The following is an 18,653-nucleotide window of genomic DNA, read 5'->3' as shown; positions in this document are numbered from 1 at the left end:
AAACGAGGGAAGCAGACAGATCAAGGCAGAGAAGAAAACTGTCTGCTTTAGCGTAAGCAACATTCTCCAAGATAGCAATAAGAAAGCAGGTTTAGGTCTCCTTTGTAGACTGTTGATGCAGCCCTGAAGAGGGGGAATTTTGTCACACACAGAAAATTTGCAATGGGCACTGAGGAGAAAGATTCAGAGCCTGCAGCTCAGCCACCATCAAAGGAACAGAGATCACCAGAGAAGGAAAAAGACTCTTCTGTTGAGCCTCAAACATCTGAGCCCACTGATGCCCTCAACACATACAAATGGCATACCGGCTCCAAGGGAGCACTGAATGAGGTGAAAGAAGAAAGAGAAGGGGGAGCAGCTTCGTCCACGTCTACGATGGATAGAATTCAGAAGGCCTCCAGCAACAAATGGAGCAGGGTTCAAAACTGGCGCAAGGCCCTGAGTGAGGACCCTGGAGACAAAACCATATCCAGCGGGAAAGGGGGAGAGGGCACCAAGCCTGATAAAGGGTCTGGGGGAACCAGGAAGAACCCCTTCAGAAGGGCCCTGTCTGAGCCCCCAGGATCACTTTTTGCAGCTCTGACACCTTCCTCCAGCTCTTCCAGTTCTGCCAATGCAGCGTCATCATCCTCTGCAGCTGCTACAGGCGCCTCAGGGACTCCCTCCGCTGACCCTTCACAGAAAGGAGGTGGAGGGACACTCTTTAAAAAATACCTGATGAACGTGACCCAGAAGCTGAAGAGGCCCAGGCTGCAGAGTCGCAGCAGCACCCTGACTTCACTGCCATGTAAGAACACATCATCCGAAAGTAACAAATTTAGCTTTTCCTATCAAATTATGGTTGAATATGAAGTTTTTCATGCAGTAAATGCTAATCTAGTGTGGCTAAACTGATTTCCCATTATACTATGTCAAAACATTTACTGACACAGCTGTGGATGGGGTGTGTGTGGCCTTTTTCACACCATGTGACAAACACATCTCTTTTTAAATACTGAGCTGATAGTGATGCAATACAATCTTAACATGAGGTGATGTTCAGAAGGAACTTACAGACTTCATGGTATAACTAACTAAAGACTTAGTCGTTTTACATTTTGCAAAACATAAAAGTCATTAACTGACAAATGAATGATGAATAATACAACTTTGTTAACAGTTTTTATGGAAATCAAAGTTTCACAGAGGGTGCAGAAACGGACCATATAGCATCAAGAGCTAAAAAATAATGTACACTATCTTTATTGCACAAGTGATTTTATCAAATTGTTCAGTAGGTATAAAAGAATAATTAAAATGTTTCAGAAGAAAGTGGTTGGGACTGATAGTGATGCAATCAGCATAAAATTACAGGAAAAGGGATGTAAATTGTTCTGGTTTTGTCAAAATGACTGGAAATAAAAGCACATTTGTGACTGATGCATTCTCTCCAGCCATGCTATCAGAAATGCAGAAAACTAAGTGAAACTTTCCATCTGAAGAGCAGAGCCTCAAAAGGTTAAAAGACCTTGAAGGAATAATAAAAAATGACCAAAGATCACCTGGTTATCCTATCACTGAGGTAACAACAGCGTCAACATTTACGTTTTCAGCAACTATTTCCCTTTCAGTCAGTTACTTAAATCATTTCCTCACCACTATTAACAAATTTAGATTAATATCAATTCAATATTTATGATTTGATGATGGTATAAATAATTCTCTTAACAAAAAGAGATTATTTTTCAAATCAGTATATAAGATGATAATCTGTTAGTCTAAATCAGTGGTAAAGACATTGATTTGTGTAAATATGTGGAACAAGAGCAGAGATGTTTGACCGGACTGCAGATGCAGTCCCATCCTTTTCATTTTTATGTAAATAACTGAGCCCACATTCTGAACAACAGCTGCTCTCTTTCCTTTACACCCACAATTCAAGTGTGTTTTTTTCTACTGAGAAGTTCCTCTTCCAACAAACGAAAATACTTTATCAAGACCAGAACTAGATCTTTCTAAAAATGTGTAGCAGAAATGTTGAGAAACAGAATAACACACAAACCCACACCTACATTAGTGTAGAATTACAACCCCACAGTGTTGAGAAGGAATATAAAACAAGTTTGCCATCAGGATACATCAAGATACCTTCACGGCTGCTAAAGTGACTAAAAATCAGAAAGTTAAAAGAAAATCCTCAGTAGGGATTAATCTACTACTCCAGTGATTAGGATGTACTGACATCGAGTGGCAAAATCTGCAAACTGCAACCAACCAGTTACCTCCAACTTTCCTTAAACTACAGCTGCAGAGTTTGGTTTGTTCTTTGGGCTTCATCAGTAATGCGGTGGTGCAGCATGACTGACAGTCAAAGATGGATTTAAACGTCATCCTTAACATAAAATAGTCACACAGGGAAACCTTGATAATCTGGCCAATGAGCACAACATCACATTTTGTTTCTTTAAACTGAATATTTCAGTAGGAAGTATTGTATTTACTTGAAAATAAAATAAAATCTGTTAATTCTTTCTGAATTATATGAGATACATATGAGCAAACATATCCACCATGATGAGTCAGGTGGTCCCAGAATCTGCTGTTTCAGGACTTCAGAATCAGAACCTTCATTGATAAAGAATTCTTTCTTTGTGTTGTGAAAGAAAAACAAACCCTGCCCTGTACTTTTACCCTTACCCTCACTCTTGTGCTATTTTAACAACTTGAAGTGACACATCAAAAGTTGACCATAAGAACTGACGTCCAAGTGCTGGAAGTGAGGATGAAAACGAGGGTCCTGATACTGTTGGCACAGTCCTCAAACTTCAGCCTCTGGTACAGTAGAAACTTGGTCAGTGGTTGTTTCTTAACGCATAGTTGACTTGTAGGTCTACAGTAACCTAAGCTAGTTAGACTCTTTATTGCTCTACTGTAGATTAAAAGTTCAACCTAGGTAAAGGATTGTCCTGAAGGTACTAAATGACAATACTTTTGCTTGTTATTCCGTCTTTACTTTGTGATTTTATGTAACTCCCTCGTTTAGTCGTTGATATATCTCACAAAAATTTAGACCACTTTTTAGCCACAGTACTTCAGTCCTTCTTGCTGTTTATATATTACACAAACAGCCTTAAATATGTAACAGGTGCAAATAAAACCTGTGAATCATACTAAAATCCCCCAAAACACCAACTGGGATTTGATTGTTCATTTTTAAATGTGGAGATTTTTTTTAAAAACTTGTATTTCTTTGGTGGATAAAAATGTGATCTTTGTCAAAGCCTGCTTTTAGCGTACTTCATCATACAACATGGAAGTTGCATTAAGGGTGATTTTAAAGCTTTTCGGGGAGGATGATGTTAAGATGTTAAAATAATTCTTTTTTTTTTTTTTTTACATCTAGACCACATGTTAAAAAGCTCCAAGATTTAAACTCCTGAAATTAGGATTTTATTATTCTAAAGAACATATATGTTCATTAATATATAGTTTGTGATTGACAAAACTTTTATTCTATTTGTGAAAATGCAACAAAAGGACATTTTGTGACATTTAGCATGAAAAGGTCAATAGGACGTATTTTTACAAGAATGAGCTTTTATAGACACAGCTATTATAAACTGGATTATTGTGGAACACATCATGGATTTGTTTTAAGTGGCGTAAAACAAATTTTCTAACTCTAACAAAGAAAGACATTTTTTTATCATAGTTTTAAAAAATTCTGTTAAAACATTTTAAGCATAGCAGCTGTACTAATAGCCAGTTTTTACACATACAGTCCCAGTGAAAATTATTTTTATTCAGTTTCCGTCTTTGAATCAATCTACACATCTAATGTCCTGTTATGGCCCACTGCTGCAGGGAAGACTTGGAGACAATGTAACTCTTATTAGAACCGAATAACAGACTGCTGTCTCATCCACAACTCATGCTGCCAACAGTTCCAGCATCTCTCTCTCTCTCCCACACACCACTGCACACACCACACATGTTCCCCTTCCTACATCCACAAAACAACCAAACCTCAACGGCAACACCGGCATGAACAAAAATCTGAACATTGGAACACTGACACTGCTTTCATTGCTAAATTTAGTAGCTGACTGGGAACAACCAACATGACACATTTAGGTTTAGGCAGATTTTTAGAGAAATAGCATCTGTCTGAATGTCAGCCATGATGTTCTCCTAAACCTAACCAGAAAACAGCAACTAAATCCTAAAATTTCATTTCATAGCTAAGTTACTTTAAAGCATAGATGGCTGGGACAACAGTTGAACTTACTGTCTCTTAAACACGATGCAGGATTTAGTGACTATTTCATTAAATAGAAGAGATTCTGTGGAGTTATTTTCTGTTTGGTAATAAAAAAAAGAACAATGAAAATTGTGTCTGTGGAAACAAATCAAAGACTATTTAATGTTTTATTGTTAACTTAAGTTATAAGAAGCATAATTTAGTATTGTATTGTTCAGGTTTTTGTAAAAGTGGTCTAGCTCATCTGATATAACATAAAAACACACCTTACCATCATTAGTCTCACTGTACTGGCTCAAGACTCACTAATGCTACAGAGACATGTTTGTAGGTGAAAACAATGGTACAGGAAACAACTTCTCAGTGGGTTGTCTTTTTTTCTAAAAGGTTTCTGCTCAAACTGGCCTGGATTTCATTTCATTATAATCAAGAGCATCACCTCTTTTATTGTAACTCTTGATATTTTATTGTATTGTTTGAATTTATGAAACATTAAAACTTAAAAAAATAAACACTATAATAAAACATAAAAATGAAGGTCATGCAAGTCAAAAAGGATTGGAATAGGAGGAAAAGCTGGAGAAACCACATTATCACAACTCAGCCTGGTGTGTTAAGAGAGAGAGATAGCATCAGTAAATGGAGGAGGTCAAATGCTGTATGAGATAAATGTCGTCATGCCATCATTACCAAAAATGCAAAACAAACAGAAGTCAGCATGCGCCTCCAATTACGCTGCTGCAGTGTCTGTAGATTACAAACATCATCATCAGTTCCTCAAAGTGATGGAAGCTGTTAGGGTCGTATTAATTCTGCAGAATGAGTTCAAAATGAGACTCTATGTTGCGCTGAGCTAAAGCAGCGTTTGCTCTGAGTAGACTGTGTAATGACATGAACGTGTGTGTGTGTGTGTGTGTGTGTGTGTGTGTGTGTGTGTGTGTGTGTGTAGTGGCAGATTTGGATGAGGTTGATCCAACACCAGCTGTCCCCACTGAACTCCCAAGATTACCATGGACCCCTCCTCAGGAGGTCCCTCTATGGGACATCAGCAACTGTGTCCTTGGAGATGGACAAATTCTCATCTCGCAAGAGGATGAGGTGCCAGCACACACATATAAACACACACTCAACAGCATCATCCTTCTCTAAGGAGACATAGACACCTTAGAGATTACAGAGTTGTCTTATTTCTAAGAGTGGCATGATGTTCATGTGTGTCCTTCTCAGCCGACGACGTGGATCAGAAACCGTGTCAGCAGCTGTGTGTCCAACCTCAGCATGCAGAACCTCGCAGAAATCGACACAGGTCAACACACAATCTCACACATTTAAACTGAAATGAGGAACAGGTTTGCGTTCAGGTTTTTTCTAGATTCTAAGCACAACTAACAAAGCTGTTTCTGGTATCAGGAAAAACCATGAATCTGCTAATAGTCACAGAGGAAATAGCTGAATGTTTGTTCGTGTGAGTCACTGTCAAATTGCTTCCTCTAAGTTTTTTGAGGAAGATAGCATCATTTGAGTGTTGTAGCTGTCCAATGAAAGCTTGCAGAGAAAGAGAAACACGGGGCTGAGCTCCCATTCAACTCAGATGCCTTGTTGAGAAGAAGCTCAGAGGCTGCAGTGTGGAAGTGATGGTTCTCCACTTATTCTGCTGCTCAGTCGGGAGCAACGCATGTTCTTGAACAGAGGAAGATGTTAAAGAGTAACGGGACTGTGGCATACCTTTGGACTCAATGATGGGATTTAGGCGCTGGTTTGTTTGTGGTGGGGCTTTAGGTAAGCAAAGAGATTTAAAAGTACAAACTGTCCTGCAAAATTGAAGTAAACTCGTGTGTTTTCATCTTAACACGATGTGGCTCTAGAAGTACAAATAATGGGAAATGGTGGAAGGGTGCAGTATTCTAAATATTACCACTGGAAAGTGTTTAATTATTGTGGGGTGCAATCTGTTAATGTAGTTTGTACTTACTTTTCTCTATCAGCCTCCAGCTAAAAAAACCACATCCTGTGTTTCTCATCTATTTAGAAATATTGCAAAGCAAATGTTTTCCTCAGTAAAGCAGAAATAAGAGCTGACAGGATACTGAAGCAGAAGCCGTGGACTGTACCTGCTTTTTCTAAGCAGATAATTTGTCTTTCACTGGAATATATGTTGAAACCAAGTTTGTTACTGATGACCAACTTTCAGCAAGCAAGCTTTTCCTGCTTTGAGAAGCCAAACTATCTGTTCTGAAAAGTATCAGCTGAACAGTGTCTTGGATTATCTTAGGCCTGGAAACCAAAGTACTGAAAGAATGACCTAAAACACAAGCAGGACTGACCATGAACTCTAAATAGAAACAATGATTACTTGGAAAAAATGGTTTATATCCATGTCTGCAATTGCCATTGGTTAAGCTAACACTTTTTATCCTGATCTTCAGAATGTAGCCCCGATCCTGCAAGCCTGGCAGGTGTTCCTCGGCCAAAGACCCAAGATGGTGGTGTGAGGGTGAGCGTTACACATCAATTATCTCTCCACAGGCACTGCATTTCCTGTTGATGTAATACATAATTGCACTGTGCCTGCCTTCTTCGCCCTCAGGCACTGATCAAGCGACGTCTTGACAAAGCCAAAAGGAATAGTACCACCCAGCTGGGCCCAGTGGGACTAAACAAAGGAAGCAGGTAAAACTCACTGTTCAGTCTGTGAAGGAAAATTACTTAAAGTCCAAAGCTGTAGTTTTTCTGTGTTGCTGTTGTCCACTATCTTTGTTAAGGTGGCTGATCTTCTGATTCAGTTTAGCCCAAAACAAAGAAAAACTAATAAAGATTAACCTTCATAATTTTTAGATCAGTTGTCCAAATACTCTGAAATCAACCACCTCATCCAACTGTAAATATCTGCTCCACATTTCTCAGTAACTACTTTCTACTACAGAACTGCTGACTCATTCCACATCAACTCAACCAAAATGTTTGTCGTCATTTATTTTTCTGGTTTTCCATTTATAAAAGTTTGACACACAACAGACAAAAACACTGTTTTTCTTTCCTGCTCTGCTCAGTTATAAAACCTTAAGCTACTGAGACGAATATAAGTAAATTCTGTTTCAAAACACCAAAATGTCTGGAAAATTGATTTTATGTTTATTAAAGTTCATATAAAAGTAAAGTGCATATATATGCATGTTATTAACCAAGATTTTTTAAATTCCAATATATGATTAATCTTGTTTTTTAAAGAAGAAGAAGAAATAACTATATATATATATATATATATAGTTATTTCTTCTTAACTAAATATATTTTTCTTCTATATGATGTAAACCAAGCAAAAGCAGATGACTGTAGTATGAGAAATCCAGCCTCTAATTCTGAGTGATTACTGATGCTGATACAGAAATAAGATCATTAAGCCTCTTATGTACAGTTGAAATGTATGTTTCCCTTCTTGATGCGATGGCTCAGATTTAGCCATTTGGAAATGATAATAATAATAATAATAATAATAATAATAATAATAATAATAATAATAATAATTTTATGTATTTTTATATATTTTTAACCAGAACTGTGTGGTCCACGGTGACCGGGAAGTGCAAAGCAAAACTACATCCAGTGAAAAACTTTTATACCTTTGTGGTAGAAATTTACATCCACTGCAACACTTTTACATTACATTACAGTCATTTAGCAGATGCTTTTATCCAAAGCGACTCACAGTGGTTAGGCAGTAGCGTTAAGGGTCTTGCGTAAGGACCCAAATGGAAGGTGTTATTGTTCATCTCCTGGGCTACTCGAATTCTGGTCTCCTGTATGGGAAATGGATGCTCTACGAATTGAACGATCCAGCAACTTTCACATTCTCGCAATGCATTTTTACACCATAGAAACCACATTTACATTTAGGCCTACAAAACAAAAGTATGATACCAAAACACTTTTTTTCTTTTTTTTACAAGGATTAAAAAAACTACATTTCAGAATAAACAAATAATGCAAAACACTTTTACAATCTTTAATGCAAACTATGTGAGCAACTGCAAAATGTGCACGGTTTAATGATAATAACAGAAGTAAACAGGTGTGGAAAACTAAAACAGAGAAAGACAAAAGCAAAGACAACACAGGAGAAACTTAGAAAAATGTAATTCACAGTGAATTAGTATAAATGCATTTTACAGACATTGTCCCACTCCTTATACTGGTACAACAACCTGCTGGTGCAATATTTTACATGCAAATTTGTACAGCTTTTTATTTATTGACTTTTTAAATCTAACTTTGCTGTTTTTGTCTAAATTGCACCAATGTGAAAGTTTGTACAACTAGAAGCACTTAGTGCAGACCTCCACCAAGCCACTGTAAAACGAAAAAGTTTTCCAATGATTGTACGCATTATTTTTAAGTTAGAAGCTCTAATGACAAAATTATCCAAATATACTGATTGTAAAGAATATTTTAAAAACATTCCTGGATCCAGGTGGTGATCCAGATCACACCAAAATCTAATCAGTTGTTCCTTATTTCATTTCTGAGATTTCCAGAAATTTTTAACTTTTTGAGTTATGTTGCTAACGCACAGATAGACAGACCAATCAACAAAGCCGAAAACATGACCTCCTCGTTGACGGAGGTAATAATAATATTCTGATTCTTATTGACAAACTGAGTGAACTAGCACAGAATGGGACTTGTATTTTCTTTTAGAACGGGGAGTCTGTGTCCACATAGTTGTGGTTCAGGTTGTAATAAAGACATATATACAGTGTCCGTTCCTGACATTTCCTTCCTGTTGTGTTAAATTGGAAGGCACTATGGTTCCCGGGAGTCTGTGTCAATTCCAGTGGGAAGTCTAGATCTGAGCACCGACACCAGCACCGTCATCAGGCCGGTCCACAGCTCCATTTTAGGGGAAAAGTACTGCTTTGAGGTAAACTTTGTCATATGTGTTTAAAGCTGCTTTTGTTGATTCCTAAGAGAGGGTTATAGAAGATCTCCACTGAGCCAGAGTGAACAAATCTATTTAATTTCAAGTCTGATTAGCTTTATTTATGTAGCCCTAATTCATAACAAACATCAGACAGTCAAATTCAATTAATCCAATTAAGACAATTCCATTATATGATCCACATAAGTCCAGTTAATAATAAATGTGTTCATATAAATCAAATATTTGCATAGTTAAAGAAATTAATTTAATCCCCCATCCTGAGCTGCATGAGGCAGCTAGATTTCATGCTAGAGGCCAAAAAGCCAGATCATAAAAATGGGTCTTTAGGCAGGTTTTAAAAATGGATGGGGCTTCTCTAACCTGTAGCAGCAAGGAGTTCCACAGTTTAGGAGCAGCGAAAGCAAAGGCTCTATCCCTTCTGAGCTTCTGCCTAGACCTCGGTACCTCCAAAAGGAGCTGATCAGCTGATCTGAGGCACCGGGCTGGCGAATATGGGAAATACAGCTCAGAGAGGGCCAGACCATTTAAGGATTTAAAAACAAAATAATTTAAAAATGAAATACACTGCAGCCACTTAAGCGACACTAAAATAGAGATGAGCAGTGGCATTTTGATGAGTTAGAGACGTGAGAGAGATGAATAATGAAGGCATAACTTACTGTCTACAAGTGTGGAGCATTTAAAAGCAATTTTGCCTGCGAGTTGCCGAAGGTTTAAAAAGTTGGACTTTACCACCAATTTAATCTGGCGATCTAGTTTACAATCACTGTTCAAATTAAAACCCAAATAAGTGACAGTTGGTTTTGAAAAGCTAGACTAGGGGCCCAGATCAACTGGGGAGGGGTCAGTGGAGCCATTTGGCACAAACACTACAGCCTCCATATTTTTCTCATTAAATTTCAGGGAACTCAGGGCCATCCATTCCTTGATGTCATGGAGGTGTGACACAAGAGGTGTGAGAGAAAATGCATCTTTCTTTTTTAGGGGTAAATATGGCTATCATTGGCAAACAAATGGAAAGATACACCATGCTTTATAGCGAAGCAGATACAGCGAAAAAAGGAGGGGCGCCAAAACTGAGCCCTGTGGGACCTCACAGGACACCAGAGCTGTAATGTCTGGGAGAATGTCCTCAGGTTCCCACACTGATGAGGCCAAGAAAAGCAGGGACAGTGAGGTCAGGGATCCCCGTCAGAGGCGATGACAGGAATGATGCAGGCATCAGGTGGATCCTGAAGCCTGGAAAGGAATAATCCAAATCTTGACTGGGAAATGGGCGAGGAGTGGGCCAAGAAAGCCTTCAGCTTCACCAGCTGCCCAACCCACTTGCAGCGTATGTATCTCCTTTTAACAGGAAGGAAAACCTCCAGCAGTACCAGACTCATCTACATTGACCACATGGGGGTGGAGAAGATAGGAACGAGGGGTCAACAGTTAGGAATACTTGCAATAAAAGAAAGAAACATAAATTATTGACAACAACAATGTCAGATACTTATACATGGAGAGTAGAGAGAGAACAATCGAGGGAAATGATCAGTGCATCGGGGGAAAAAAAGGCATGGAGTAGTTTTTCTACATCACTCTGAGACAGTATGTTCCTAATTGTTGCAAGGTTAAAGAAAGTAGTCCTAGAAACCTGTTTTGTATAAGTCAAATTACAGATCCTGATCCTAAATAACGTTTAAGTTTCCTCACTGTAGAACAGGAAGCCAATGAAATGCCATCCAGAGTAAATAAAGTGGTTGGTTAGGTTCAAAGATAACAACCTCGTTTTTGTCTGAATTTAGGTGAAAATCCAGTCATTCAGTCATTTATTTTATTAATAAAATGGAAAAAGTCTGTCTAGTAACTCAGTTTTATTGGGTTTGTTGTATAATAGGTGATAAACTCTGAGAACACCCACTGCTTTGGCTGCTCTTCGGCTGCTGAACGTGATCGCTGGATAGAAGACCTGAGACGAGCTGCCCAGCCCAACAAGGTGAGCCTTCAGACATTTATTTGTAAATTTAAAGAGAAAAGAAAACTCAAAATATCATTTACTGACTAAAACATGTCATCCATCAATGTTGACAGGATAACATTGAGCGCACAGAGAACTCTCTGAGTCTGTGGGTCAATGAGGCCAAAGATCTGCCACCCAAACGGCGTTATTACTGCGAGGTCCACCTGGATGGAACCCTGTTCGCCCGCACCAGCAGCCGAGCTGTTGGGAAGCTGCCTAACCGCTCCAGCCAGGCAGGGGATTGCTCCACTGGGTCTTCAGGAGGCCTGGGGTCTGGTGGAGCTGCAGCTGGAGGGTGTCAACTATTTTGGGGGGAATTCTTTGAGCTTGACAACCTGCCAGCTGTCTCTCAAATTAGCCTGCACCTTTTCCGTGAGGACGACCCAAAGAAAAAGCGCCACTCCCGAGACGATTCCAGTCTGCACCCATTGGGCAGCGTTGCAATTCCCATAGCAGATATCCGAGGGAGGACCTTTCAGGAGAAGTGGTATCCCATCGCTCCATACAAGGCTTCAGGCACAGCTGGGACCAAAGAGCTACTGGGACCGCAGGCTTCCCTCCGTATCAAAGCCCGATTCCAAAATTTAAAAGTGCTGCCGATGGAGAAATACAAAGAGTTTGCAGAGTATGTGACGGTGGATTATGTGGAAATGTGCAGAAAGTTGGAACCACTTCTGAATGTGAAGGAGAAAGAAGAGCTGGCAGGAGCTCTGGTCCATGTTCTCCAGAGTATCGGCAAAGCCAAGGTGGAGAAAAACAACATGTATTGCTACAGCTTGAACACAACCTGATTCATAAAATAATAATCATGCTTTTGTTTTATATCTCAATACCCCAGGAATTTCTCATTGATTTGGGCAGCGCAGAGGTGGAACGACTTGGAGAGAAGGAAGCGTTGATCTTCAGAGAGAACACACTGGCCACCAAAGCTATAGATGAATATATGAAGCTTGTTGGACAGAAGTATCTCATTGACACACTAGGTAAAGACGCTTAGCTGTACAGGTGGCACCTGGCACTGATAATGAGTTTTCATTGGATCTACTTTCTTTTAATTCAGGGGACTTCATCACCCGGCTTTACGCTTCTGGTGAAAACTGTGAAGTTGACTCTCGTAAATGTCCTGCCTCTGATCTGTTAAACAATCAAAAGCACCTGATGGAAACCTGTGAGGAGGTGGTGCAGAAGATTATTGAGATTCATGGGTGAGAAAAAAATGTTTTTGTTAGAAAAAACAATAAAAACAAACCAAACATTGTTTCACTCTTACTCTCTTGTGTCTGCAGACCTTTTCCTGAAGAATTAAACAAAATCTTCTCCAGCTGGATGGAGGTGTGTGAGGACCAGGGCAGAGCTGAAATTGGGCAGCGTCTCATCTCTGCTTCCCTCTTCCTTCGATTCTTATGCCCTGCCATTCTCAGTCCATCTCTTTTTGGTCTGACACAACCTTATCCAGAGCCAAACACCCTGCGCACGCTTACCTTAACGGCTAAAGTCATCCAGAATCTGGCCAACTTCACCCTGTGAGTGGCTTCCTCACAGATTTCATCTGAGCAAAACATACAGATCATGCAGATAATAAAGATTTCTGGCACACATAGATTAAATATTTTGCTGTGTTTTAGGTTTGGAGAGAAGGAGGAGTACATGCTCTTTATGAATGAATTCCTGCAACAGCATTGGGATGGAATGAGGAGCTTTCTGCAAACAGTGTCCAATCAAGACACTGAAATTGCAATGACGTCCTTCGATGGCTATGTTGATCTGCCCCTGCGTTTAGCTGTGCTTCATGGCCTGCTGGTGGACATCATCTACAAGAAGGACCAGGTACAGCCAAAATATGTTCAAAACATGTTACTATGGCTGCAAGGGTTTTTGTGTCGCTCTCGTATTTACAGATTTTTATCTCTACACTGTGATTGGGCTATTTCACTGCTCAACATGCTAGTTTCCAGAACTCATGAGTAATTTGGAGCTTGTTTCTTCCTCAGGACACAGTGGACCAGCTGCACCCGCTACCTTCAATCCTCAATCAGATTGCAGAGTCACTCGGCCCCGATGCACCTCGGATCATTGTTAACAGGTATGCGGAAAGGCTGCATCTCTAACTTTATTATAAACATGCACATATTTTGCAGGGTGTTGCTAAAGAAGCTTCTTCTTTGCAGCCAAACTGGACAATCCAAACCAGTGTATGTTCCTCCCAAAGACTTGGCAAAGTACAGCCCTCTGCATTCCTCTCTCCAGAAGCTTCCCGTGGACTCCAAAGGCCTTAGAGATGGGTATGATAGATGACATTTTCTTTTAGCAATTGTTTTTGAAATACTCTATTTTGCCCACAAGATGCAGTCTACTGTCTCTTGATGTGATGTGTTTCATCTTTCCAAACATGCAGCAGTTGGCCTTTAGCTGACAAAAAAGAGAAATAACAGATTTTTTCAATTACTTACTAAAACTGAGGTGTGAAACTAAAGCCTTATGAGAAGATTGAATGTCTAAAACACAGCTGTGTCGAAGTTCAGAGCTTAAAATTATGAGATGACAACACTCTGCATGTGTGGGGCCTTCGTTTTATCACACTGATCCATAACTATTACAATAATGTGATTTTCCTTAACGTGACCAGCTTTAAAGCTGAACCATAACTGTCTCTGAATGGAGCCTGTGCAGTCTTTACACCCATTCAGCTGAAGTTTTAATCCAGTATTCAATTCCACCTTCACCTTGGACATTTTCAGTCAACCAGACACACTTTTTTTTCCATTTGAGTCATCCTGATTCCCTAAATGGTTGGACTCCATGCTGGACTTAATCTGACAGGTTAGGAACTTAAGTCACCTAATTCATCTACATTTTTCCTTATTTGAAGCCCCAACAAATGCTTTCTATATCAGTCATTTTCACTTATGTCTCGAGTTAAGGTGGTAAAGAGGTCACACTGCCATCATCTTCATCATTCTGCATATAGCATATAGTCTAAATACATATTCCCATTTTTAAGGAAGGACAGTCAGGTGAATGAGATGCAGACATTCCTTTCTAGTGGACATTCCTGATGTTGCACTCAATTGTGTACTCAAAGAAATGAGAAAGTTGTGGTGGGTGTGAATGTCAGATTCAAAAAGAGTCTGAGTTATTTAATTATATTTACGAGATTGTCCTGTGTTGGTGTCTTTCAGACAAGCCCCCTGCTTTTTGTGGACAACACAAATCCTGTCTAAAAATCTGTGTAATTTTCAGAGATGGGAGGACTCGCAGGAGCATGAAAGAAAGGAAGCCGGTCACAAGAACTCAGAGTGCTCCACACAGACGGCCTGGTTACAAACAAGCTCTGAAGAGGCAGACGAGCTCTGAAGCTCTGCCAACACCCGACCATGAACCTGACACCACCAACCAGCCACTCATTTCTCCACCAAATCCTGTGAGTACAAGCAAGAACATGTGCACTTATTTGATCAAATCTGCTGCTAAGACTCAACCCCCCCACCCCCTTCTTTTTTTAATAAAAATAAAAAACAACACTTCTATAATTGATTAATTAAGAGAAGTCATGATGAAGGTATTTCATCTTGTTTTTTCAGAATGTCAATCTCAAGCGTCCACCTGCACCAGTTCCCTGGATTATAGTCAACAACAGGGATTCGAGTGAGATAAAGACAGAGGATGAGCAGTTCAACTTACTGGACAGGGTGTGTAAAGCCAGCCAGCTGCAAAGGTGGCCTTATTCCTCCTGATTACATCACAGTTTATTTATTACATCTACCTGTAATTCCCAACCAGCACGTTCAAGAGCTGTCAGAGCTCCGTCTGGGGATAGAGCAGGTGACGGAGCGGGAGCTGGACATGGCCAAGCGCCTGGAGGACTTCATCATCCAAAGCCAGGACCACAATGCAATGCTGCAGGCTGAGGTCCACGAGCTGCGAGAACTGCTGGCTGTGAGAGAAGAACAGCTGGCCAACGCCACCTTCAGGTGAGACTGTAAAACAGTTTGAGTGTTTTTATTATGCATAAACTCTGAATTCACTGCATACGTTCAGAGGCTCTTATCAATAGTAAATGGTTTGATGTGATTATATTATTTGATATTATGTTATGCTGGAGATGAGCAATGACTCTTCTATTCTACCATTTTTTCTGCAGGCTGGGTGTGATTGAGGAAGAAAGGGAAGAAGATGAAAGGAAGATAACTGTTGCAGTTGCAGCAGCTGAAAGAGTGAATGTACTGGTAAGAAAGACAGAGACAGATGGTTGTCACTCAGGGATAAATACACTACAGTTCAAAAGTTTGGGGTCACTTCCCTATTGACTCCAATGGCAAAGTGACCCCAAACTTTTGAACGGTAGTGTATGAGTTTGTGTTAAACTTTAATAAAATACAAAAAACAATATACTTCTCACTTTAATCTATTCAGTTCCCCCACAGCCAAATATGACTTGTGTAAAATAACTCTATTAGTTCAGATAAGTAATATTGATACCCACTAAAGAAGACCTGTTATGACATTAATTATACCATTTTGTCAACAGTTGCCATGATGTTCTGAGACTTTAATGAAATATCTGTTACATTATTTGATCAAAATACTACAGAAATGCAGTATTCCAGCTCCCTTTTCAACCATAGGTTATCATTAGGGTGCTAATTCATGTATTAACTTCTGGAAAAAACAATCATGTGATTGTTGTGATTGGTGCTTTTTGAAAGAAAAAGACAAAGCTCCAATCGGGGCATCGTTTGAAGTTGCCATGACTCGTTTGCTGCCTTCAAGTGGCAGAAAAGTGCCATAACACATGCAGAGGACAAAGTCTGTCCAAAGCTAATCACTATCATGAATTAATCATGAAAACAGACTCAGAACACAATATTTAACAGAGCTGTTGTTCAAATGAGCTTCTTTTCACTTGAGTTCTTTCAGTAATGGCAGAGCTGGTGACATGAATCAGTGACAAATGGAAAATCACATTTCAAAACTAAGATAAGATAAAAGAGAGAGAGAGAGGGGGGGGGGGGGGGGCTGTTTTTAAGTCAGGATATTCAACATTAATCACAATACAGGTAGAGCATATTTGCTGTTTAGAAATGTGCCTTTAAAGGACTCCCTCGTTCTGCTGGGGGACTTCAATGCTCACGTGGGCAATGACAGCGAGACCTGGAGGGGCGTGATTGGGTGGAACGGCCCCCCTAATCTGAATCTCAGTGGTGTTTTGTTGTTGGACTTCTGTGCTCGTCATGGATTGTCCATAACGAACACCTTGTTCAGACATAAGAGTGTCCACATGTGCACTTGGCACCAGGAGTAGTCGTGTCGTCGGACTTGCGGCCGCATGTTCTGGACACTCGGGTGAAGAGAGGGGCGGAGATTTCAACTGTTGACCACCTGGTCGTGAGTTGGCTCAGATGGTGGGGGAGGATGCCGGTCAGGCCTGGCAGACCCAAGTGTGTTGTGAAGGTCTGCTGGGAACGTCTGGCAGAGTCCCCTGTCAGAAAGAGTTTCAATTGCCATCTGGTCAGGATGCCTCCTGGACGCCTCCCTGGTGAGGTGTTCCGGGCACGTCCCACTGGAAAGAGGCCCCGGGGAAGACCCAGGACACGCTGGACATACTATATCTCTCGGCTGGCCCGGGAACACCTCGGAATCCCTGAGCTGGTGAATGTGGCCAGGGAGAGTGAAGTCTGGGTTTCCCTACTTAGGCAGCTGCCCCCGCGACCCGACTCCAGATAAGCGGAAGAAAATGGATGGATGGAAGGAAATGTGCCTTTAACAACAAAGCAAAAACAAAGAGCAAAATAGTTTTAACTTTCCCAGAATGAAAATTTGACATGCTGCACCTGCTGTAACATATACTTTAAGATGGGTGGATAAAGATTGGGAGGAGGAATAATTATACTCTAAGAGTGTCACATAACAATATCATGCAAATCTTCAAAGAGCTGGAATTTTTTTATCCTGAGTTTATGAGTTAGCTCTGGGTTTTTCATGTAATAATGTCCTTTTTGTTTTCAGGAGGAGCAGTTTGCTGGTCTCATGAGGGACCTTCAACAGCTGAATGAGGCCTACAAGAGCAGCCAGAACAACATACAACACCCTGAAAAGCCACTTATCAACAGCAACTAAATCTCAGCAGAGAAAACGGTTCAGCTTTACATTGTTTTGTATAAATGGACATATAGAGCTTATAGGTGTGAAACCAAAACAATTTTCTAACATTTTTACTTTTTTTAATGCATCAAATGTGATTTTCTGATTAAATAAAAACCACAAAGTGTGTCTCTTGTCTGTTTTAAAATCTAGCGTTATATGTGTAACAATGGTTAGAAATATATTTACTCATATAATATGGCATAAAAGTAACAATATGTACTTAATTTATTCCATAGCAGCAGCTAATTATTCTGATTTTAGATCAGTGTCACCACTTTTAATAGCAAAAAGGTTCTTTAAAAACATATAATCTATTTAAAAAACAAATCATCTAAGACAGTGTTTCTCAATCCCAGTCATCAGGACCCACTGCCCTGCATTTAAACCTTCTTTAACATACCTGAACTAAATTAATGGCTCATTAACGGGCTTGCAAAGAACTTGATGGGGAAGTTTGATAATTAATGCTATAGTTCTGTAACATTTTACCCAAAGGGAGCATATACAAGCTGAACAGAAGAGGTCCAAGGACTGACCCCTGGGGGACTCCACAAGTCATGGCCACTCGCTCGGATTCATAGCTGCCGATTGTAACAAAATAACTCCGACCTGTGATCTACAGTATCAAACGCAGCACTAAGATCCAACAGAACCAGGACTGATACTTGACCAGAATCAGTATTCAACCTAATGTCATTTAGCACTTTGACCAGAGCTGTTTCAGGGCTGTGATGAGGTCGGAAGCCGGACTTAAATTTATCAAGATTTCCACTTTCATTTAAAAAGTCATGAAGCTGGTGAAATACAACTTTCTCAATAATCTTGGAAATAAAAGAGAGGTTAGAGACAGGTCTATAGTTGTTCATTATAGAGGCGTCTAGAGTCCTTTTCTTTAGGAGTGGCTTAATAGCAGCTATCTTTAGTGACTTGGGAAAAATGCCTGATGCCAGTGAGCTGTTAACTATCAGTAGGAGATCACTTTCTACTGAGGTAAAAACTGTTTTTAAAAAGTCGGATGGTATCATGTCCAGAGTGCATGTTGTTGATTTCAAATGCCAAACTGTTTCTTGTAGGACTTTTAAATCAACCATTTTAAATTGCGACATGACATCAGAATTATTTCCGGGTTTTAGACACAGACTAATTTTCTTGTTTGACTGTGTGGAATTAATATTTTGCCTAATTGTTTTAATTTTTTGGCCAAAAAAGTTTGCAAATTGGTTGCATTTCTCAGTGGAAAGGAGCTCTGGGCTTATCTGTTTAGGAGGATTAGTAAGTTTTTCAATCATAACAAACAGAGTGCGAGAATTGTTGACATTCCTGTT

The 18,653-nt window shown here is 39.9% G+C and overlaps 1 protein-coding gene across 2 annotated transcripts; it reads left to right on the top strand.

The window, feature by feature from the left end:
• Nucleotides 1-17,454, top strand: rasal3 (RAS protein activator like 3). Of its 2 annotated transcripts, XM_041984054.1 has the most exons (19): nt 1-787; nt 5,190-5,338; nt 5,468-5,546; nt 6,667-6,734; nt 6,828-6,910; nt 9,038-9,158; nt 11,062-11,160; nt 11,256-11,930; nt 12,023-12,167; nt 12,245-12,389; nt 12,471-12,707; nt 12,810-13,011; nt 13,176-13,267; nt 13,353-13,466; nt 14,425-14,605; nt 14,766-14,873; nt 14,965-15,155; nt 15,326-15,410; nt 17,191-17,454. In XM_041984054.1, exons 1-19 carry the CDS (start codon nt 163-165, stop codon nt 17,299-17,301), a joined length of 3,510 nt encoding a protein of 1,169 aa, XP_041839988.1. In that variant the 5' UTR covers nt 1-162; the 3' UTR covers nt 17,302-17,454. The 2 variants fall into 2 exon arrangements, with proteins under 2 accessions (XP_041839988.1, XP_041839989.1); XM_041984055.1 differs by lacking the exons at nt 1-787; nt 5,190-5,338; nt 5,468-5,546 and adding an exon at nt 5,592-6,019.
• The last annotated feature ends 1,199 nt before the right edge of the window (nt 17,455-18,653 follow it).

The sequence above is a fragment of the Melanotaenia boesemani genome, chromosome 4, assembly GCF_017639745.1.
Source record: "Melanotaenia boesemani isolate fMelBoe1 chromosome 4, fMelBoe1.pri, whole genome shotgun sequence".
NCBI classification, from domain to species: Eukaryota; Metazoa; Chordata; class Actinopteri; order Atheriniformes; family Melanotaeniidae; genus Melanotaenia; species Melanotaenia boesemani.
The sequence above is the reverse complement of the archived record's forward strand: the minus strand, read 5'-3'. Positions and strand labels throughout refer to the sequence as shown.

Excerpts from the sequence above, each read along its gene's own strand:
- rasal3 (XM_041984054.1), top strand. The coding sequence starts at position 163 with ATGGGCACTGAGGAGAAAGATTCAGAGCCTGCAGCTCAGCCACCATCA. Across the intron at positions 11,161-11,255 it reads GAGCTGCCCAGCCCAACAAG|GATAACATTGAGCGCACAGA; the intron begins GTGAGCCTTCAG and ends CAATGTTGACAG. Across the intron at positions 15,156-15,325 it reads CTGGCCAACGCCACCTTCAG|GCTGGGTGTGATTGAGGAAG; the intron begins GTGAGACTGTAA and ends TTTTTTCTGCAG.